Below are 23,871 nucleotides of genomic sequence, written 5' to 3'. Positions count from 1 at the left end.
ATTTCACATGCCAAATGCTATGTTTATCTTGCGTTCCTGATATGTATGTGTTATATTGAGATTTGTGTATTCTGTGTATGTAGGAAGTACCGTATACGTATAAAATATGAACATGTACTTGCCATGATTATTTGTCGTATACTTGTGCTAATTGTATGTGTGACAACTCCTTGGCAAAAGGAATTGTCCAAATGCGTGTATTTCAACATGCGTCATGTATGTTGAACTATGTATTCTAAGTGTTTGTAGAAATGTCTGAATGGTCTACAGTGCAATATATTATCCTATTTGCGGGCGTTGAGAAGCGATTCTCAACTCTCCTATTGGTGTGTATGATTGCCTATATGTAAGTCACATTCTTTGTTGTTTAACTTCAAGCATTACTTATGTGTAAATCCATGTTAAGTTGATATTCTTCAAATGCTCACGTACTACATGATTTGAATTGCTGTTCCATTACTGTTCTAAATTGTATATGCATATCTGTTATCATGGAATGTGTTTGGGACTAGGAAATAGTCCAGGAAATCGGTAATCGGCCTTGGGTTCGTGGCTGAGGTTGCTTTCGCCACGAAGGACGTGATTTGACGAACCCGAGTCGTATTAGAGTTGTCGGCAGTGGTTTGGCCACACGGAGTGTTTGCGCACTCTATGTCGTTCAACCCAATGTGCGCTCGTGCTAGTTGAGTTCGTCAAGTAACCCGATTGTCCGATGTATGATAACCATGTATGGACGCTATTGTTTGAATCTAGGGTACCAAACTTATCAGTGAAATCCCGTTAACCATTATACCTTGATCCGCTAAGACTCATGAGCCGGACATGGTGGTATAGGACACCGTGGTCGAGCTGTCGGCCTACGCTGGGGTGACGAGCCTCCCCGTAGTGACCAGTGAGCACACCAGACTCGTGAGCCAATTATGGTGGCATAGGACACTATATTCGTGCTATCGGCCTACATTGATTGGTGACGAGCCCTTTGTAGTGACCTCGAGCATACCTTGATACTGCATTAGGGCGACGAGCCTTAGAGTAGTAACAGAGGTATGATAGGTGTGCATTGATTGGTGACGAGCCCTTTGCAGCGACCTAAAACCATATGATAGTATGAGATGGCCTAGGACTGACGACCCTAGAATGGATCACTGTGTGGAAATTGATATGAGGAAGGTACCTTAGCTTCCCAATCCTGCTGTATGAAAATGACTAATAACAACTTGTAACCATGTTCATGCACCGCATTTGCATGTGCGTGGAAGTCGTTGGCACTGCAGGAGGATGTCATGCGTAACGTAAGATGAAGACGCCGAGGGAGGAAGGCGAGGGCATGCATCATTTATACATACATCCTTGCACTAACAAGAGTAATTAGGACATGTTTGATTATTCTGCTTTATCATTACTGCTTGATTGAATTGATAACAGTTAACCTTTGCTTTATTGTTCCACTGAATTGATCACTCACTCCCACGTTCTGGGACGGTGTTTAAACACCAACCAGACTCTGTCTTAGATGTAGATATTGATGCGAACCCTGAGGCAGAGCAGGAGTTCGAGGCTGATGAGGCCGCATTTTCTTTTATGTAGTTTTCAGGCGGGTTCATGTGAGCCATGTCCTGATGCGTGGGAATTCTGGGTTTTCTTTTGGAATAGATAATGTCATTTGATGCTTGTATTTTTTTGATAGCAACACTTGTAAGTTTGACCTGGTATGTATACGTATTTCAGGGACTTGCATATGTACACATATGTTTCTTTAAGTCTTCCGCTTGCGTCTATCACTTATCCCTGAATTATGTTTGCAGTTTGGCTTAATCTATTCCATGTTTTATGTACTCATACAGACAACATACATCCATCATTAAATATGTTGCATAAGTGATGTTTTGAAACTCGGGAGCTGGGTTATGCTCGACCCCCGAATTTCAGGGCGTTACAAAAATACAAGTCACCAGTGGCCCTAAACTGGTTCCGCATATTCATTATCACGATATCATTTGCAGAGGCATTGTCTAAAGTTATTGAGAAGATTTTCTTCTCAATGCCCCACTCCACAAGACATTTGTAGATGCAGTCTGAAATCATCAATACAGCGTGAGGAGACGCAAGATAACAAAAGTTTAGGATCTTTTGCAGAGCCTCCATTCGGCATCAACGTAGTGGGCAATTAATGACATATACCCCTTTCATTGATTGGATGTCGTCCACAAATCTAATGTCAGGCTGATTCGAAAACCGATTCCAACTGTCCTTTCAACTTGAGCTTCTCGCTTGCATACATCTTCATGCACACTCTCTTTATTGTTGTACAGGAGACCTCGTATCTGGGGTTAAGGCCTCTGGCTAGTTCGACAAAAGAACTCTCTACCATCTAAAATGGTCTTTCATTACCAATAATAAATCCGATCGTCAACTCATTCACATGGTCTCTGTTATACTTATAGATGGACAATGTACCTTACGACGGACCCACTAAAGATTGCGTAAATGAAAGTGTATGTTGCCCTGAGGTCTGACTTCTCTTTTGTTATGACACTTCAAAATGTGTTTCTTCAGAGTTGTGGTCGACCCATCTACTTGTTTAGCATATTGAGCCTTGTAGTACTTACATTGTATCTTCACTGTGTCATTTTTCATGGTTACTTCTTCAAAATCTTCACACATTACTGATCTTTTTTTCGCTTTTCCTGTAATTTGTGACTGTGAGATACTAATATCAATGTGCAGCTCTTCATCTTCTAGACCTAATCCTTCATCTTCCAAGATCATCGACGATGTAACTGACAAACCATTGGGGTATTGAAAATTTCCTCACTAGCCATCTAATAGTTGAAAGATACTAAATCAGATTAGTATTAGCACTCCAATGCCTTAAAGATTTATACTAAACCCTAAATTAGTCACACATCTAAGGTTTGATAGATTGTACCATATTCTCATTTAAATGCCCACACCGGAAATCCGACAGCATCTCCTCATGTCTCTCCAGATAAGTTGATCTTCCATTACATTCTAATGCCAAATATCTAAGCAATGTGAAGATATTTGACTTGAGAAATGAAAAGGAAGAAACATATCTAGAGAAAAATGGGGAGATGGAGCGCAGATCAGACATGAACATTTAAATAAGTTATATGAAAGTATACTATCTATCTAACCTTGAACTGTCCAAAATGGGTCAATTTGAGCGATTTCTATGCCACCAAAAACACACTATATCTATGTTTGGCCAAATAGAAATCCTCAAATAGGCAACTAATTATATAACTCACAAGTCACAATAATAAGCTAAGAAAAAAGCAATGTAATCCATACATAGTAAGCTAACTATATAATGCACAATAATAAGCTAAGCAAAAAAGCAATGTTATCCATACATATTAAGTTAACTATATAATGCATAATAATAAGCTAAGCAAAAAAAGCAATATAATCCATACATATTAAGCTAACTATCTAATGCACAATAATAAGCTAAGCAATAAGCAATGTAAACCATAATTCCAAAAAATTAACCACTAATTGTTTAATTCAAATAAATAGAACAAATTAGCAATTTAGGATTTAGGGTTTAGGGATTAGGTTTAGCCGTTTAGGTCTTAGGGTTTATAGTTTAGGGTTTAGGGTTTAAGGTTTAGGGTTTGGATTTAGGGTTTAGGGCCTAGGACGCACCACAGTTCCACTACGAGCCAAGCTAGGCGCACCACATCGAACCCAACCGCACCGCACCGCACCCGAACCAGGCCAGGCGGGATGCACCATAGGTCCACAGTGAGCCCGCATTGCACCCGAGCCAACCTGGACGCACCGCAGCTAGCCCAGGCCGCTCCCGAGTCAGCTCGAACACACCACAGCAGGCCCAGGCCATTCTAGAGTTTAGGGTTTAGGGTTTGGATTTAGGATTTAGGGTTTAGGGTTTAGGTTTAGGTTTAGGTTTAGGGTTTAGGTTTAGGTTTAGGGTTTAGGGTTTGGGGTTTAGGGTTTAAGGTTAGGTTTTGGGTTTTAGGTTTAGGTTTTAGGGTTTAGGTTTAGGGTTTAGGGTTTAGAATTAGGTTTTAGGTATTAGGTTTAGGGTTTAGGTTTAGGGATTAGGGTTTAGATTTAGGCTTTAGGCTTTAGGCTTTAGGGTTTATGGTTAGAGTTAGGTTTTAGGTTTAGGGTTTAGGTTTAGGGATTAGGGTTTGGGGTTAAGGTTTAGGGTTAGGTTTTAGCCCGCACCCGAGCTAGGCCAGACGCACCACAGCGACCGCACTCGAGCCAGGCCAGGCAAGACGCACCACAGTTCCACTACGAGCCAGGCCAGGCGCACCACATCGAACCCAACCGCACCGTACCCGAACCAAGCCAGGCAGGATGCACCATAGGTCTACAGCGAGCCCGCACTGCACCCGAGCCAACCTGAACACACCACAGCTAGCCCAGGCCGCTCACGAGTCAGCTCGGACACACCACAGCGGGCCCAGGACATTCCAAAGCCAACTCGGGCTTACCCGAGCCATCCCTTTGAGAAATTATGAATTATTAAAAAAAATTTTAAAAAAAATACCTTAATCGAGCCGGATTCCTACCGGAGCTCAAGTATGAGGGAGGGTATCGGGAGGAAGTGGAGAGAGAGAGAGAGAGAGAGAGAGAGAGAGAGAGAGAGGACTCAGGTTCCGGTTAGATGTGTGTTATTGTGCCGAAGAAAGGGTTCCGGTCTCGGATTGGCTTGGGTGCAGTGGCAGGCAGGTAGGGTTAGGGTAGAGGGGAAGGGATTTTTAGTTTTTGTTTATATAGTACCCGACAACCGGATCGAGTCGGGTTTCGGATCGGGTCAAATGCGACCAGATCGAGTTTCGATTCGAGTCGGGTCAAGTTACTGTGTAACTTGAACTCGACTCAGTCGGATTTCGGATCGGGCTAAGGCTACTCGATCCGAACCCGACTCTGCCATTCGGTTCGGTTCGGGTTGAGTTGGGTCTGACCGAATCAGACGAGTCGAGTCGCCCCTTGCCCAACTCTAAGCGTAGCTTAGCCTTAACACTACGTAGCTCTTGAAAATAGCTTAAGTCGCATGTGACCTACACTACATGATAATTTACACATGCTACACGCTACATAGACTACGCTACATGCTACATAGCTCACATTACAAGTTATTTTTCACTACATTAAAATCAATTAATATTTTCAATAATTTGTTAAATTTGTCTATTTTCAGTAAAAAAATAGTTAATCTTTTCGACACTTCTAGTAAAAAATATAAGTAACAGTAACAAATCAGTTTCGTTGCTCTTTCTTTACCTTTATTCTTCATCATTGGCCTTTCCTATTACTTTAGGTTGAGTTTGGTTGCGCCAAATATCATGAAATTTAACAAATTTCATTCTTAATCAGTCTAATTCGGTGAATAATATCATGAAATTGGTGCAACCAAGTTTAACCTTGATAAAAATCTAGAAGTAGCGTGTAGCTTATGCTACAGGCTATGTAGTTTACGTCTCATGCTTCAGAGGGAAGAACACTACATGCTATTCACTACTTAAAACATTGGTTTGAACAAAGGAGTTGTCTCTATACATCTTTAAAGGATAAAACTGTGTCGATTGAAATCATCAATGAAAATAGCATAGAAGCAAAAAAAGTCACGGCAAGTATATCTGAAGTACAAATACACCATAACCTTCATATGTCAGACATGAGGGGGAGCCATGGCACCAACAGAGACCATGTCTTGCTACCAAGTTGGTAACACCTATTGTTATGTGTACATGCAGAAAACCATTTTGACCCCAATGATATCAAATAATATAGTGCACAATGGATATTGAAGCTTAAAATGAAGTATTGAGAAAGGGCATTGATACAGCTTTCATCAGATTCTGCACACATAAATGCACTCCGAATTGGTTCTAACATGACACATAATAGGTTTGAAATTAGATACAAAGTAGTGTAGGGCACATAATTCATTATATCTTCCAGTTGATATGGATGAATCAGTATAATAAAATGACTATTATATATATATATATATATATATGAAAGGAAAACATGCATGACGGTCACACAATGGAATAGTCATAGCTAAGTCTGAGACATTTCTGTATGATTAGTTCAAGAATGAGCCTGCTAATGGGACTCAGACATGTGAGATGAAGATGATTCTTTGTGGCACAAGTGCAAGAACCGTGCCATTCAGCAAGTGAAAGACACCCTGAACATGCCTTAGTATAAATATCAGGCCAGTTCACTGACTCCACTCATCAGGTGGGCCATGCACATGTGAGAAAAATAAAATGGACAATTATACATTTAAAAAAAAAAAAAAAAGAAAAAAAAAAGAGTAACAGTTATGTTTAATTCACATGCAGCCCACCTGATGAGTGGCTCACTTCATTTTTGAGCTTTTTTGAGCTAAGGTAGGTCCATGTTGGGCCCCCACCTGACAAATAGCCTGGATCTCACGACGTGTGCCCCATTTGGACATGTGCCTCAAAGAACCCCTCCACCTCACGCACACAACTCCAGTTAGAAGGGCTCTTCAAGAATAGTTTTCACTTCTATCACATTTGTTCAATCATCTAAAAACAAGATTCTCCTTGCAAAGAAAATCAACAACCTCAAGTCCCAACCAAAGCCAACATCTAGAATGAAGGCCCAAGACAGTTGTCAGAGGATTATACCAAGAAAAGATTGGCGGATGGCACGTTCAAAATCACCCTCTCGCAAGAATTCATGAGCTAAGCAATCGATGATTCGTCTCATGGCCTGAAACATAGTGGTGGCACCTGCTCCCTGTACTGAACCCGACCCTACCTGTACAAGTAACAGAACTAACTATAGTGCAACATCTAGAGTCGTAGAAGAAGAAAAAGAAGAAGGAAACCATGGATGCATATGACCAGAAGTTGCATACGAGGGGAATTTACCTCTTCGTTATCAAATAAAGCAACCATTCTGATAGCATGTTCATTTGATAAATCTTCAGGCAAATTACATGAATCCACAAGAGCTCGTAGAGCACAATAACTTGAAGCAAGATTGTCTAGTCTCCCAGAAAAGATGAACTCATTATTTACACCTCCAAGGCAGCTAGGTTGGGTATCACAGACATTCAACTCGATTCCCACGATTTCATCAGAGCTACTACAGCCCAGTTCATCAGACAAGACCTGCGAGATGTGGGAACTACATTAGGACAACATAGGTGCAATCTTCCAACTTCAAGCAGATTACTAAGTATCCCCGAAATTTAACATCTCCAAACACTCCAACATTCTCTACTCATAGAGCTTTGCTAAACCTACACTCATCTCAACACGTAGCTGCACATGCCAACTTGGCAAGTGCATGGGACATCCTTTGCCCCGCCATGTAAATAACATCTCCCAAAAATTAGATGGATCTGATATCGAGAAGGACAGTGTATAATGAACATAAATGTTTGCAATTTTTTTTTAACTGTCCATTGTTTTGGTAGATGTGTAGCCAACCTGCTGCATTGATTGGGTAGATTTTTTCAGCCAGCTTATCTACACTGTGAGGCCCATCTGACAAATGATTCAGATGTCCCACACATGGTCCCATTCAGAGGTTCACACGGACATAACAAAGATTGCCACTTGTATTTCATAAGCTTTATTATAAATTATTGCAAAATGGCCTACAATACATTAAGGATCAACAGATACACCTGCATAAGCAGTGGATGATGTGCAGCTTTTGAAGATGTAGTTTTCTCTTCAGATTTTGTAGATGCCTCCTCAAGCTTTGTCGCAGTAAGTGGAACAAGGTGAGTCTCTAGGTTTGGTTTAAACCCGTCTGTGTTCACTGTGCTGAAAAGGAAAAAAAAAAAGGAAAGAAGAAAATACAGTTAAAATATGGACTACTTTCAAAGATTGTGAATCTAAAAATGAAAAACAGTGAAAGATCATTTAAGTCAGATTGTATTAGCAAAATGAAAGAGCAGAAAATGATCACAAGCTAATATTTTAGGATATGAATAGAAGGTCCTGGTACCCAAGGTCAATAGATTCACTTGAACCAAAATGCAAGTGAGATATGGTTGGGTCCAAACTTACCAAGAAATTCATTTCCACTCAAAAATTCCTATGCTTCTAGCTTCCCGTTTCTTGAGATGTTTTAGGGTATGAATGATCACCCATGCTAAGTACTGTTGTAGTTGTAAAGTGAGATGTTTCTTGCATCGTTTTCCTACATCACTTCCTGAATTCATTTCTCAGTCTGGAAACTACAGTCAGGACTTTTCCATACATTCTCACTTGCAATTTGTGGCAGAAAAAGTGGGAAGATTTAAGCCCTTCTTAATGCAGGTTCTATTTTCTGTTGTAAGTCTCGCCAACTGCGGTTTGGCGCTATACCCAAGTGCCACTGTAATGAAATGGCAACATGTTTCTAGTTCATCAATAAAGACATATGTAGACCTCAGTAACAGAGAAATGATAGAAAATATGACACTAAACTAGAGTTCGGATCATATTCAACATGTCCCTAAGCTGAAATTATGCATAGGATATCATTGGATGACCGAAAGGATTGAATTGTCATCGACAGACAGGATAACTTAAATATGCAAAGAATGAAGCAATATAGGCCTTTTCATAAATAATTTGTCTTAAAGCAAACCACAATCATGCAAGGAGAAAAGAGTAAGCAACCATCCAAGGATTGTTCTTTAGTCATGGAAAGAGAGAGGTGGGTTCTGAAATCGTTAGCAATAATCATTTATTCCAACATTGACAAGCGGTTGCCTGAGCTCTAGGTGATGCCCATAAGACCAGACAATCCCTAGGTGAATACCTAAAACCTTAGGGACCACCCAAACCTGGACTGATAGATCAAGGTCCAGTCAAATAAGGGGCCAAAACAGCCCCATGAACACATTTAGCTGGATGTACATAGATTCAATGTTTCCTAATGTTTGCTTATTGTATCCATTTGTTGTATTTTATATGTATCTAATTGCATGGTAGGTTTAGCCCCACATCACTGCCATCAGCATCATCATCATCATCATCATCTAAGCCTTATCCCAACTAATTGGGGTTGGCTAAAATCTTGTTCCGCCGTTCAACTCTATCAATGGCCATAACTTCAATTAGTCCTTAGGTCATCAAATCTTTTCTTACAATGTCTACCCACATCCTATTGGACCTTCCCCTTGCCCTTTTAGCAAAGCATTCTGTAACAGTAACGATGGCCATAACGGCCACCACCGTTACCTTTATGATATAGGTCGTAACAGTTGTTACAGCCCCTGTAACGGCTGTTACAATCTCTTTTTTTTATTGAAAGAAAAAACCCAAAAAACTTGTATTTGCCCCGTAATAGACCATTACGAGGCTGTTACAGCCCTCACAGGGGACGTTATGGGCCAGAAACGATGGTTACAACTTATTTTTTTACATAACGATTGTTACAACCATTACAACCCCATAACGGATAACGGTTGCCACTGTTACCTTTATGTAAAGGCCTTTATAGCACACCATGCCTTTACAGTACCTTTACGTAACTAGCATAGTTCTTGGTCTCCATTACACATTACCAAACCATCTAAATCTACTTTCCCTCATCTTATTACCTATTGGTGCTACTCCTAAGTTCCCATGAATGTATTCATTTCTAATTCTATCCTAAGTTATCTAGCCACTCATCCATCTCAACATCTTCATTTCAACTACACTCATCCTATGGCTATGAACACGTTGTTTCTTAACTGCCCAACATTTTGTTCCATAAAGCTTGGCTAGTCTAAAATTTCCTCTTCCCTTGGCGCATGACGATCGCATAAAACTCCAGAGCATATCTCCATTTCTTCCACCCAGCTTGAATTCTATGGGCAACATCCTTCTCAATCTCTCCACTCTCATGAATCTTTTTTTTAAGCTACAACTCAAACCGGAAAGAAATATTACTTATCGTTAGGGGCCTTTAAGCAAAGAGGCTCACCACACATAAAACTTCCCTTGGTGCATGACGATCACATAAAACTCTAGAGCATATCTCCATTTCTTCCACCCAGCTTGAATTCTATGGGCAACATCCTTCTCAATCTCTCCACTCTCATGAATCTTTTTTTTAAGCTACAACTCAAACCGGAAAGAAATATTACTTATCGTTAGGGGCCTTTAAGCGAAGAGGCTCACCACACATAAAACTTCTTGGTCAGCATCTTAACTAATTCCTCGTTTCCACTCCTATTATTATTAAAATTGCACTATATGTACTTTGTCTTAGATCAGATTCATGATAGAAGTTATGGCATAAGTTGATGATGGCTACCAACATGATGCAACCCTCCTTTATTTGGGCTTGGGACCGACAATGGGAGCACAAAATTCCAACAAGCATAATGTAATAGACTATTATATAGGTTAGAGACTAATACATAGGTTAATTACAATCAATGAGTTATATTATATATACTCTATGTTAGTCAACTAATTTTAAATCCTATGGATTCTAGAGCATCCCTCCATAAATCTGGTTGTGTTTCTTACTTCCCTTGTCTTGTCAATCAAAACCATGTCATCTGCAAACAACATACACCATGAGATCTTTTCCTAGAAATGCCTAACTTGATACATGCAAAAAGGTACGAACTAAATGTCAACTCCTAGTGCAAGCCTAGAGTAATTGGGAGCTGACTTGTCTCTGCGCTAGTGGTCCTCACATTTGTTATCACTCCCTCATACATATATCTAATCATGTCAATGTATCATCTTTAAATTCCTCTCTTTCCCTACACCCACCAGATAAACTCTTTAGAAACCATATTGTATGCTTTCTCTAGTTAATAAAGACCATGTGGAGATCCTCCTCTCCCTATATTTTTATAACAATTGTCTAAGTAGGAAAATAGTTTCAATGGTAGACCTTCCTAAAATGAAACCAAACTGATGTATTGATACATTTGACCATGCCTTAGTCTTTGTTCAATCACCCTCTCCCAAAGTCAAATAATATGGCTCATAAGTTTAATCTCAAGATAGTTGGTGCAACTCTATGTCTCCTTTATTCTTATAGATAAGCACAACACCACAGTACTTTTCTCCATTCATCTGGTATTTTCTTCAATCTTACAATCTTGTTAAACAACCTTGTCAACTAAAATAACCTAGTATCTCTCCCATGCACTTCCAAACCTCTGTTGGTATACCATCTCGAGGGCCTTTACTATTTTCATCTTTCTCAGAGCTTCTTTCACTTTAGATATCCTAATCCTATGAAAGAATGTGTAGTCTCCAATGTCATTTGAGTTTATGGTTTCTTTTATCACTATGCTCTTGAAGTGGTGGTCATTTAACAAGTTCTAAGAATAGCTTCCCCACCTTTCACTTGCCCTTGACTAGTACCCTCTGGTTTACCCCACATTGTTTTTTTTTTTGTTTTTTTCACAAAGAGTGATAAAAGACTCTTATCTATATAGAGAAGCTCAGATCCCCACATTTATCATCTCAACTAATCACGATCTGGTGTCATGTGCACCAAGGTGCTCTAATCTTGTTGAGTACCCCACCTAATTGATATAAAAGCATTGTCCATGGTTTTCCTCTTCTATGTTTTAATAGGATAGCCTTCTCAACAACCTCAGAAGCGTGAAAACCATCTGTGCCATGTAAATATCTATACAAGTCATGGAACTAGGCATAGAGTAGTCATTGAATAAATCCGGATAGAATGAGGGCATTTTTTACCAAATATTTTAAAGTAGGTAAAACTATTATGGGCCATCACAATGAAGCCCACATTGCTTCAAGTATTGCAAAATTGATCATTGTTGAGTCTTTTTTCTTGTGAACCCAAAATATATTTCTCAAGAAGTGGCCGCATAATCCAAGAGGGAACAAATTATTCTCCATTCTACCTCAAAACTAGCAAGTTTGAAAGATCTCGCTGGAAAGGACACTTAGAACCCCTTAATACAACCATTTGGCAAGAGTAACATGCTGCTTCATACAAAATCTTTTTTGATAGGTAAGCTGGGCACTTGGGCCTTAATGTTGAAACACAATATGTCTACTGTTGAGCTATGGGCTCGAACCCACTGCTCCATACTAAAACTATAGAAAGTGATGTAGTCCCCACAAAAGCACTGATGATGCCTATCTCCTTTACCTAGTAAGATCTCATCCCACAAGTTACTTAATCCTGAGTTTGATCAATTTTAGCTTCGACTTGAAATCGATACATAGGTTAGGTAGCTCTGATGCATGCTAGAGCATGAAGTTAAATCTCAAGGTAATACATGTCATGACCTGTTACCACATTAAGACATGAGGTTACGAATTGCACTGAACTGAAAAGGGAAAGGCAGTAATTCCACTTCAGTTATCACGGCACTGCATACATATTGCAGAACATCCTCTAAATCCTACAGCTAAATTGCAATAATTACTATGGTTCATCATCATCGTCATCATCTAAGCATTATCCCAATTAATTGGATTGTAATAATTACAGGTTACTGAAGAAAAAATATAACTCAATTCCAAGTGAAAGCCAGTATGAAGCAGTTGAGTCCATAAATTAGCAGCAACCGGTCAAGATGAATGGCCAGTGTTGGTACTCGTAACAAAGGTCTCTTGACTTTCACAAGCTTATGTAGGAACGACCCATCGCCAGTTTTCACGATAGCTCTTCCCGCAACACTTAAATCTCTGTCGAACCATGTGTGCCACAAGCCAGCTCCATAAGTTTGGACATTCATCATATGGAACCCAGACTTCAATGAAGAATATATCGGTTTCAGTTTCAGGCATGGACTATCTGTATGCGCAGCGATCGCATGAAACCCGCTATCTGAGGTGTACCTGGAAAACAAAGATGAACTTCAGTCATATGCTTATGCAAATGCCACCACACAAAATTAGAGAGACAACCACCAGTTTGAAAGAACAAGAAAAGATAGGAAGTTGCAGATATTCAAGATAAGTGCATGACAATTGTTAGAAACTGGCAAGCAACAGATATGGAGCATATTTATTAATTTTACACCGACCCGTACTTCCAACCCAGGTCATTGGGAAGAAGACATGATAACAGTATGTAGTAGCCTAGTAGGGTAGGGTAGTTGGCTGTAGTCTGTGCATGAGACTACGAGTGTGTATTAGAAATTTAGAATTTAGAATAGAGACTATTAGTCTCAGTAAGTACTAAACTAAATAAGTAGTAGTAACTAGTAAGTAGTAATAGACAAGTGCTAACTACTTAGTAAGTAAATACTACCAAGTACTAAACAAAGTAAATAGTTTAAAATACTGAGAGAGAGAGAGAGAGAGAGAGAGAGAGAGAGAGAGAGAGAGAAGGGGGGGGGGGGGGGGGTAATTAGATATAAAATATCTTTACATTTACCAAGAGAGAAAGAGGAGAAGAAGATGAAGTGTGTGTTTGTGTGTGTGTGTGTGTGTGTGTGTGTGTGTGTGTGTGAGAGAGAGAGAGAGAGAGAGAGTCTTGTGACTCTTGAGTCCTTGGAAGTTGGAAGTTGAATCTTGAAAGTCTTGAAAGTGAGTCTTGACTCTTGATTCTTCAAAGTTGAAAATGATCACACTCTTTGAGTCTTGAATCTTGAATCCTAGAAACTACAAACTGCAAACTACAAAATAGAAATTTAAAAAAATAATAAAATAAAAATAAAAATAAATAAAAAACAACCTAGAAATAAGCTAGAAACTAAAAATAAACTAGAAACTTCAAACAAGAAACTTGAAAGTTGAAATAAACTAGAAGTCTAGAATCTAGAAACTAAAAACTACAATGTACAAAGTAGATAGAAGAAACTACAAGTGTACAAATTACATGAAAGTATGAAACAAAATAGAAGACTGTGTTGGGAGACTCAAGTGTGTGATGGCCACTTGAGAGTTAAGACTTGACTATTGAGTTGACTCTTGAGTTGTTGAGACTTGAGAGTCTATTTTTGAGTTGAGTCTTGACTCTTGAATCTTGATAAATGATAATTCTAAAAAGAAATCAAGAACAATAGATCACGCAAACACAAGTTAGAAACTTACAATAGATATTGGAAATTTAAAAAGTTAGAAAATTAGAATAAGAGATTAGATTCTTAAAATGGAGATAAAAAACTAAAATAATAAGAGAATAGAATTATAGAAGAGATAAGAGAGAGAAATAGAGTGAATAATATAGAGTGATTGAATCATTGATTCTTTTAACTTCTTGCTTTTTGAGTCCTTGACCAGATCTTGAATAGTTTTTTTTTTTTTTTTTTTTTAAAAAAAAAAAAAAATAGACTAAGAGAGATAATGAGGGCTTTAGAATGATGTATGAGAGCAAGAGAGTGTTTTAGGATGTTTATGTTGCAAATGGAGGGGGAAGTGCCTTTTTATAGGCAAAACTTCCGAAAATTAAAATAATAATAATAATAATGCTCTGACAGTCAGATTTCTGACCGTTGGAGAGTATGTGATCACATATGCCATTATGCAATCGCTTTATGCGATATGTGATCGCATACCATCCATATGGCATATGCGACCATCGCATATGCCATCCATATGCCATATGGATGGCATTATGCGATTATGCGATCGCTTTTGACAACATTGCCAGGAAGTGTTTCAACGGTGGATATTCATCCACCATTGACTCATGTGATGGGGCCCACAGCAACTTTGAATCAAGTTAATATTTGTGGTTTCCATGCACCTAGGTCCCACACGACCATACCAATAGGTTGGGTGTGAAATAATTACCACAGTGAACCCCACAACAGTTTCAATGGTGGAAATTCATCCACCTTTGTTACTACCACAAGGTCCACTCAAGTCTGGATCTGCCTCATCTGTGGGCCTGGCCCACGTCCAAGTCTCTGAGACCTTATGGACAGGTTGGATGGTAATCAACGTCTCAGTGGGCCCCATGATATGTTTCAATGGTGGGATTTATCACCACTGTTTCTACAACATGGCCCACTTGAACTTCAGATTTGCTTCAGTTTTGGGCTCATTCCCTGAATGAGCTAGCAAAAATGGATGGACGGTGTAGACAAACACATACACCACAATGGGGCCCACACTAGATGGATAGCGTAGAAAAAAAAAAAAAAAAACAAAACATGTACATCACAGTGGGCTCCACTAGGTGGTCAGCATGGATATGATACAGTGGGACCCATTGGGTGATGGTCATGCTGTCTGGACAGCATGCAAGGCATATTGTCCTCGCAGCGTGGCCCACCCCCAAGAAGGTTTTAACGCAAGTGTTCAAGCTCCACTGTTTCCTGCAGTGGGTCCAGTTGACCCCTGGATCTATCAAAACGGAGGGGGAACATGGGTAAAACCCGTACATCATATTGGTGGACATCCAATCATCATTGTTTCCATGGTGAGGCCCACTTAAGCTTTCAAACAGCCTCAAATTTGGGCCCAAGCCCTATCAACATTTGGCAAATGAAGGGATGGTGTGAGATGACCCACCTAGCATGCAAGATGACTTTTTCCTCCCCAAATCGACTCTAGTGAAGCGCGTCCAACGACACCACCTCCCCTCCGCCCTTTTCTTTTCTCTTTCCTTTTTTTTCTTTCTCTCTCTTCTCCTCTTCTCTTCTCTTTTCTTTCTTTTCTTCTCTTGTTTCTTTCTTTTCTTTCTTTCTTTCTTTCTTTTCTCCCTTTCCTTTCTTTTCTTTTGCAAAGGGTTGGGAGTGTGAGAGGGAGAGAGTGAGAGAGAGAGAGAGAGAGGGAGAGCTTGAGCTTGATGCGGTAGAGGAGAGGGGGGAGTGGTGAAAGGTATGGGAGGTATGGGAGAAGGTATGGGAGAGGAGAGGGAGAGTATAAAAGATAGGGATGGGGGGTTATGGGTTAGGCATGGAAGAGGAGAGGGGGAGTAACGTCATTGGCAAAGGAGGGGATATGTGTAGAGATTCCCTCCCTTGTTAACTTCGACCAAGTCCAAGTCAACAAAAGCTAAGTGAGGTATAAAGCGAGGGATGATGTGGCATGAGGGGTCCAGCATGAGGGGTTCATTTCAAGATCAAAGGTCAACAAGTCTAAGTCGATGGTCGATGGTCGATGGTCAATGTGCAGTGATTTTTGCGTTTGTGTGTGTGAGTATGTGCACGTGCGGTGCACATGTGCGAGAGTAAGTATATGTGTGGGGGTAGTGCACTAGCGCGAGGTCGGGGGGGTAGGTATACGTGTACAGAAAGTACACATGAATAGTAAATATCTCACTCCAAGCATGTACATCAAAAATCAAGGCATTACATTGACTCAAAAAAGAAGAATGAAAATTGCTTTCTATCTTATTGCCATTGCCAAAAAGTGTAAAAAAGTTAATAAGATAGATAGATGAAACTCATCAGAAATCGAGAAAGAGAATAAGGGTAGTTGATTACTATTCTACTTTATATATGAAGAATGGATCTTGAGACTCCTATTAGATGGTTTGGGGTTAAATATCATCTAGGCAAAAGAGGAAGATTATATTGAAAAACATTTCAAAGAGAGGAACTAATAGGCAATTGCAATTGAGAATATTATGCAATGGGTCATTCCAACCCATCTACATCTTCATTAAACACTGGGTCATATTAGAGATTCTCGAAATTTGGTTGCACCTTTCCTTCCTCCTGGAGCATATCAAAGTAGAAACTAACAATGCAATCACAAATTTTATTTTTCTCTTCAATTATCACCCTATCTACCATTAGACTATGCATCATGTGCAATGCTTTAAATAATGAATAGTGGGTCACGTAGCGTTCGCCCCTCTGAAGCATGAGGCTTAAGCTACATAGCATGTAGCTACACGTTACTTCAAGGTTGTGCTTGGTTGTGAATATAATGAAATTGTATGATATTTTGTACCAAATTAGTATTATTAATAATGAAATTTAATGACACTTGGTGCAACCAAACCAGCCTAAAACAATAGGAAAAAATAAGCAAAGATTAAGTATAAAGGTAAAGAAAGAGCAACCTAATTGATTTAATATTATTAATATTATTTTACTCAAATCATTGAAAAATTAATTAATTTTTATTAAAAATGAAAAAGGTAACAAATCATTGAAAACATTAACTGATTTTAATGTTTTAGTGAAAAAAACTTGTACTGTAAAATACATAGCATATACAACAGGCTATGGAGTGTATACAAAATTAGCATGTGGCGTAGGCTACATGTGATTTAAGCTATTTTCATGAGCTGCGTGGCGTTAAGGCTAAGCTATGCTATGTAGCGTAAGCTACACACTACATGGCTAAGCTATTTAAAGCACCAATCAAATTACGCCTTTGCCTTGCAATACCATGAAAAAAATTGTGCCTAATAGTTTGGGACAATGATCAAAGAGCAGAAATGGCAACCCACACTGACCAGCAGGAAAAAAAAATAAAAAAAAGATGCCACCCACTACATTTACACAAGAAACCTATCCATCTTGGACATGTCATGCGACTTCTTATTGTTTAACCAAGTGAAATTAACTCCTCATATTGGAAAATCAATAATCTCTCAGAAAAATCCTGCATACTTCTTGTGATACAACTACCAATCAAATTTTCAAAAGAGAATTTAATGAAATTAAAATTACCAATTTAATGAAATTAAAATCACCCCCAACACACTATGGTTCACTCCATCCATTCCTAACGTATCCAAATTTTCCTGAAAACCCACCCTCTACCTTAGAGCATTCAATCCATACACTTCTAAGAACCCATTGAAAACCACTATCCACATTTTTCAAAAGAATTAAATCTGAGAAAAACCCACTCTGCACAGCCTCTTTCAACAAAATTCCCAAACTCCAGATCCCCAAAGTACCTCCTGCTGCCCACTCGCATCCAGCATCACCTATTCTATGTGATCTCCCCATAGTGATTCATTTCTCCATGTTTTGGATTTTAGTTTCCAAAAACGATATCAGCTAGACCTTCTAGCTTCTGCGTAATTATTTAATTTGCGCCCTTATCCGGGAAACCCCAAACCCTACCATTCCATGAGAGGATCTTTATACGGAACTCATTCCCTTCCCCTTTATCATAATTAATTGACAAGGATCACTTTAAGAGTACCTCTTAAGCCTATGGATTTTTCTTGACTGGGATAGTTGTGCATGTTGATTGTTTCTAGAGCACCCCCTTCCCTCAAGACATTAACCAGTGCCTCAAAATCCTCTTCACAATCACCAAAAGATACCCCAGGGAACCTCCCAATTCACCCCATTGTGACCTTAAGCCACCAAACGCCACGCCCAAAACTTACTCATACCTCTTATATTCGGGAAAGCCTTGGATTCATATTGATTCTATTCCTTGAGTGATGAGATTCTTTTTCCTTTCATCCTTTTAGAAGTCTTGTTACTGCATTATTGGATTCCCGGACAAATATTACTACGGTTCTTCATGGATCCTGTGCGCATACAACATTGGTGCAAAACCTCCAATCACATGATGAACAACTTTCATCCATAAAATCATAAGATTCCCTTTCTTCTCCTACTTGTTTTATTAGCAAGCCTAAAAGAAACCTGATGCAAGACAATTAACCACTTGCTCTAAAAGTTCGAACTGTTAGAGCATGGCGAATTAATCCCTTTATCTCATAGCCTAGGCCCCACATCTCATGAGTTAGGACCTCGACCGAACCCCCCTCGTGGGCCCCAAATCACATGGGTACTGCCTCACATGGGCCGCCCACCCCGAGTGTGTCCCCGCATCCCACAGGCTACCCCACTCAAGCCCAATGTGAAATGCACATTAATCACCCCCGGCAAGGAGTCTCAAACACGACACCTCCCCTGTGGGCCCCGCCCACCCCGAGTGTGCCCCTGCATCCCATAGGCGACCCCACTTGAGCCCGGTGTCAAAATGCCCCTGCATTAATCACCCCCGGTGAGGAATCTCGAACACGAGACCTCCCGCTCTGATACCAATTTGATGCGGGACAATTAACCACTTGCTCTAAAAGCTCGAACTGTTAGAGCATGACGAATTAATCTATTTATCTCATAGCCCAGGCCCCACATCTCTTGGGTTAGGACCTCGGCCGAACCCCCCTCGTCGGCTCTAAATCACATGGGTACCGCCTCACACGGGCCGCTCACCCTGAGCATGTCCCCGCATCCCACAGGCTACCCCACTCGAGCCCGGTGTGAAATGCGCATTAATCATCCCCGGTGAGGAGTCTCGAACACGAGACCTCCCCCGTGAGCCCCGCCCACCCCGAGTGTGGCCTTGCATCCCACAGGCGACCCCACTCGAGCCCAGTGTGAAAATGCCCCTGCATTAAAACTTGAGTTAGCTTCTAATCTCAGTAGTTAACCTTGTACACTTTATAACTTCTAATCCTAACCAATAACAATTTAGAACTAGCGAAATACCCATTGACCTTAAAACTACTTGAAAACCATCATAATTTTCACCATAAAATCTTCTAGCCAAGTTCTGAGAGAAACTTCAGGAAAATGGTGGAATTTTTAGGTGAGACCTCAAGAGATGTTAAAAGATACATGCTTACATACTTGGAGAAACTTATTACAAAGAAAACTATGCATAATAGTTTTCAATTGGTTGGGGCACAAAACAGTGCATTGTTAGACAGAACTATGCTCCAAAATCCCAATCCAGACACTATTTCTCCACCAAATTCATGTAAGATCTAGAACAACTCAAGTCGAGTTGTCAAAACAAACATACAAAGAGAATCCTGAAAATTTTGAGCAAAAAACAAATTTACTTTTTTCTGATTTACGCTTCTTTCAGTCAAAATATTGTAAGTATTGCCAAATATCAACAATATTATCTGCAAAATATTACAAATATCACACGATATTTGTGAACTACCATAGATATCCCGATATATTTTGCATGTCCATAATATTATCATTGATACATGAGAAAATTTTCTATTTCTGGATGGATTTATATAGCTGACCTGTGATGCTGAAAATATTGGCCAAGACATTTGAGACATTGAACACTGCTTATGGGCACCAACTCCAGCCAATTTAAGGGTGCATTTGGATGCACTATTGAATTGAATCCAATTTGAAGGTGCATTTAGATGCACTATTGAATTGAATTGGAATAACTAATCTAAGAAAGTGAAAGCAATAAAACTGTAATTATCTCCCTTAGCATTCACAGAGGGACTGAGGTCCTAAAGTGCATCTACATGACTTTCAGGTTGAACTTGAAAGGAATTTAACTGCGACTGAGGGTTACTTTCTCATTTTGAATACAAAGAAACATCACCACAAGCTGATCATTTACTCTTTTGTTCAAACTAGATGTTCACAATTCTATTCACTCATGCATCTGTACCTTGACAAAACATTCAAAAGTTCAGATATCATATTCCTAAAGCAGTCTAGGCTAAAGAGCTAAATGCATGAAAATAGGTAACAACCATCTTGAATGTAATTTTAATACTCCGGTATGGCTAAAACAGTTGCCAGAATATATTGCAGAGCTTCATCTAATAAAATAGAGAAACATTGGACACACTTTTCTCCAACAGCAAAGGCTACTAGACTGGACATGTTCCGTGTAAAGAAGTAACGTCCCCCGGGCTTCAGGTCCCATTCATCATTCTCATTTAGCAAATGAAATCCAGCAGCTATAAGTTGACGTTTTGCTTCAGCTGCAAACAAGGATGAAGCATATGTCAAGCCATATAAACATTCAAGAATATATGCCTGCAGGTATAAGACATCAACCGAAGGTTCAACCAAGTTCACGTGGATCCTTGAATGGTAGTTATTAATAAGAAACTCATATATTAGAATTTTCATTTTGGTTTTTTCAGGCAAACTTTTCTGAGACTCTACATCTAGCATTTTTTAACGGTAAAGAAATTTTTATACAAAAAAAAAAAAAAAGGGAACAAAGAAGACAAGCTATACGTTGTCCATTAAGACAATAGATAAGCATTCCCACATAAAACTCTTAGATATTACACACTTTCAGATCATATTTTTATCTCTTATCACAATACTGTTTAATACTTTTGAGCATCTTCTTCAGTTCTTTCATAGAGTTCTGCCAAGCACAAATACAGCTTTAAGCATGGCCACATGTGCCAACCTATAATTTGTGTGGAGAATCCAACCTATGCACCAGTTGTGTCCATCCATTTAGATGACCAGGCCCTGAAAAATTAAGTGGTCCACTAATCAGGCAGGTCATGAATACACCAAATGTGACTGCTGGAAAATTCTAACCATCGTCAAATCTTTCCATACATAATTGGAACACCTGATGAGTTTATTGGTCTGATTTTGGGAAAGGGCATCAAGGTAGTCGGGACCACCTGATACATGGGTCAGATGTCCCACATATGAGCCAGGTTGGCACGTGTGCCCAGATGTAATCGTCTATGTTGGCTTAGAGAAGTTCTTCTATTATAGTAGTGCTCAGCACTCAAGAAAGGTTCATGAGATTTAACTTTAAGGGTGTGTTTGGATTGGATGAATCCTTGCTTTGTGATAGGAAATCTCAATCTAATGATTATTTCTCAAGGCACTATGCAAACATGCAATCCACTTTTTAGGGGTCTTGTTTGGATAGCAAGTGGAATTCTCATATTCCTCTCACAATGCTCACCTCATATTCTGTGCATGAGAATCCAACAATGGAAAAGGCATTGCTTGGTGGAATCCACAATTTTCTTACTATCCAAACAACACAAAAGGTCACATCAAAGGAAAAAATCCACTATTTTCCAATCTCACATCAACGATTCCTCCAATCCAAACATTCCTAAAAGCTGATGGGAAAAGAGAGAGAAGCTTCAATGAACTTGAGACTGTTTCCTTATAACCACGAGTGCAATGTGCTTCCACTACAGGCACCCATCTACCAAAATATGATCCTCCTATTCAATATCAAATGTTAAATCATTAATTAAGATCAATCTTTGCTATCAAGTCAATGAAAAGGAAGTAGATAGTCTAATGATGTGTTCGCCATTTGCTATGCAAGATTCAGTGGGCAAGTAATCAATAAAGCAAAATAAAATGCAATTCAGTGTTTTCATATGCATCGCACATGCGCTTATGCCATGACATATGCCATTTTGACAGTATAAACCGCATAAGCCATAATGGCATATGCAGTTTTATGATCGTTGGGTATTATGCGGTTGCATGCAGAAATATGCAGTCGCATATGCCATAAATATGTGATTATGCTACCGCATACACATCAAAATTTCCAGTTTAAATTATATGTGTTCAAAATCACATCAATAAAATTTCCATGCTGTTTTACTTTCACATTTTTTTAGTATATGCATTCATTTGAGTACTTGTTAGTTGACTTATTATAATCTAATAATCTAATAGATGTAATAAATATAACATATTTTCAATGAAATTGGTAATAAAACTACCAAAAAAATCCCTAAGTTATAGTATTTTTACATAATTTTTCCAGTTTTTTCTTGATTTTTCCGATTTTTTATTTTTTTCCAAAAAATAAAAAAATAAAAAAAATAAAAAATGGGGGGCTATGCAATGGCATATGCAATTGTGCAATCACATGTGCACAGCCCCCGGGATCGCATATGCCATTGACAGCAATGAAAGTATATGAAGTGCCTGATTTAGAACTACATTCTAGGTGGAAAAAAGAATCACTGTCTGTTTCAATGAATCTGTTCATTGAATCCGATATCATTAAGGTCTTTAAGCAAAAAGGTGATCAAAAGTATGCAAGGTGCAAGGTGTAAAAAGTGAGCCAGAAGAGACTGCAATAACCATAAAAAAAGAAGCCACAAAGATCCAACGAATTGAAATCACCTTGCCTCAATTTTCTTAAACTGAAGTCGGCAACAAAATCAACCATAAAGAAACTACCAGAAGAAGATAGCACAATAAAATCAAGCTTAGATCTAATGGAATATTTGAGAATAAGTCTCTGCAAGCACCAAGCAATTGGTGAGAAGAAACAAAGGCATTTCTCTGGTCCTTGTTGGGTTCTTCCAACAATCAAATGCAATTGAAGAGAAAAGTCTTTAAGTTCAAAAAAGTAAATGAAGCATGAACAAAAACTCTCCCCCAAATATTATAAGGGCCATCATCATCATCTAAGCTTTATCCCAACTAATTGGGGCTGGCTATAGGAATCCCATTCCGCCACTCCACCCTATCAAGGACTGAAATCTGTTGAAAGAGTTCACCTCGCGCATACTCACTTTCATTTGTGCTCACTAAATGTACCATACCTATAATATATACTGTATCTAGACTTGTTCTTATCATGTATTCATTAGTCCTTGTATTTCATAAATGTAGATAGTCCTCTCTCTAGGGTTTTTCTTTTTTTGAACATTGACAATTTTATTTGAAAAAGACTGAAGCCACAAATTCACAAAAAATAATAATAATAATAATTAAAAATAATTTATTTTTAATTTATTTTTATTTTTTTAACAAAGATTTACACATCCCCCTAGCATTCCAACACATTAGTGATGATCTTTGATGCTTGCACCCATTCCAAAACATGAAGTTTGGCCCTTTGGAAGACTTCTAAAACCTGCCCCTTAAGGTTTCTAAAACATCAACCATTCCTCTCAAACCATAGAGCCCAAATACCTACTAGTAGATTTAGGTGCCAAATTTTCCACCCGATCCTTCCGATACCCCCACCATGCCAACTCAAGAAAAAGTAATCCATAGAGCCTGGCGACACCCATCCAATACCAAATAATTTAAAGAAGTTATCCCACATTTCTCTAGCCAACGAGCATTGGATAAATAGATGATGTTTCAATCAGAAACATGTGTCAGAGATTGGAATATCTATATTCAATAATAATAATGAAAGAAATTCAATCAAAGAATAATCATCATCACCTTATTTCATTAATTTGTATTCTTATTACATCCCTCACACT

At 39.0% G+C, this 23,871-nt stretch overlaps 1 protein-coding gene across 7 annotated transcripts in view; it reads right to left on the bottom strand.

Annotated features, from left to right (window-relative positions):
• Nucleotides 1-23,871, bottom strand: part of LOC131251031 (probable aspartyl aminopeptidase) — a 119,446-nt gene that overhangs the window by 61,776 nt on the left and 33,799 nt on the right. For 6 of the 7 annotated variants that reach the window (XR_009173568.1, XM_058251527.1, XM_058251498.1 and 3 more), the window contains 5 exons: nucleotides 20,478-20,613; nucleotides 12,546-12,818; nucleotides 7,676-7,817; nucleotides 6,912-7,154; nucleotides 6,666-6,798 (listed from right to left, as the gene is read on the bottom strand). Coding sequence is in view for 6 of the 7 variants with exons in the window: in XM_058251527.1 (XP_058107510.1) it covers nucleotides 6,666-6,798; nucleotides 6,912-7,154; nucleotides 7,676-7,817; nucleotides 12,546-12,818; nucleotides 20,478-20,613 (927 nt within the window). In the remaining variant the exon portion in view is untranslated. The remainder of the gene's footprint in view (nucleotides 1-6,665; nucleotides 6,799-6,911; nucleotides 7,155-7,675; nucleotides 7,818-12,545; nucleotides 12,819-20,477; nucleotides 20,614-23,871) is intronic. The other variant, XM_058251535.1, reaches the window with a different exon arrangement.

Source organism: Magnolia sinica, chromosome 1 (genome assembly GCF_029962835.1).
Source record: "Magnolia sinica isolate HGM2019 chromosome 1, MsV1, whole genome shotgun sequence".
NCBI lineage: Eukaryota > Viridiplantae > Streptophyta > Magnoliopsida > Magnoliales > Magnoliaceae > Magnolia > Magnolia sinica.
The sequence above is the reverse complement of the archived record's forward strand: the minus strand, read 5'-3'. Positions and strand labels throughout refer to the sequence as shown.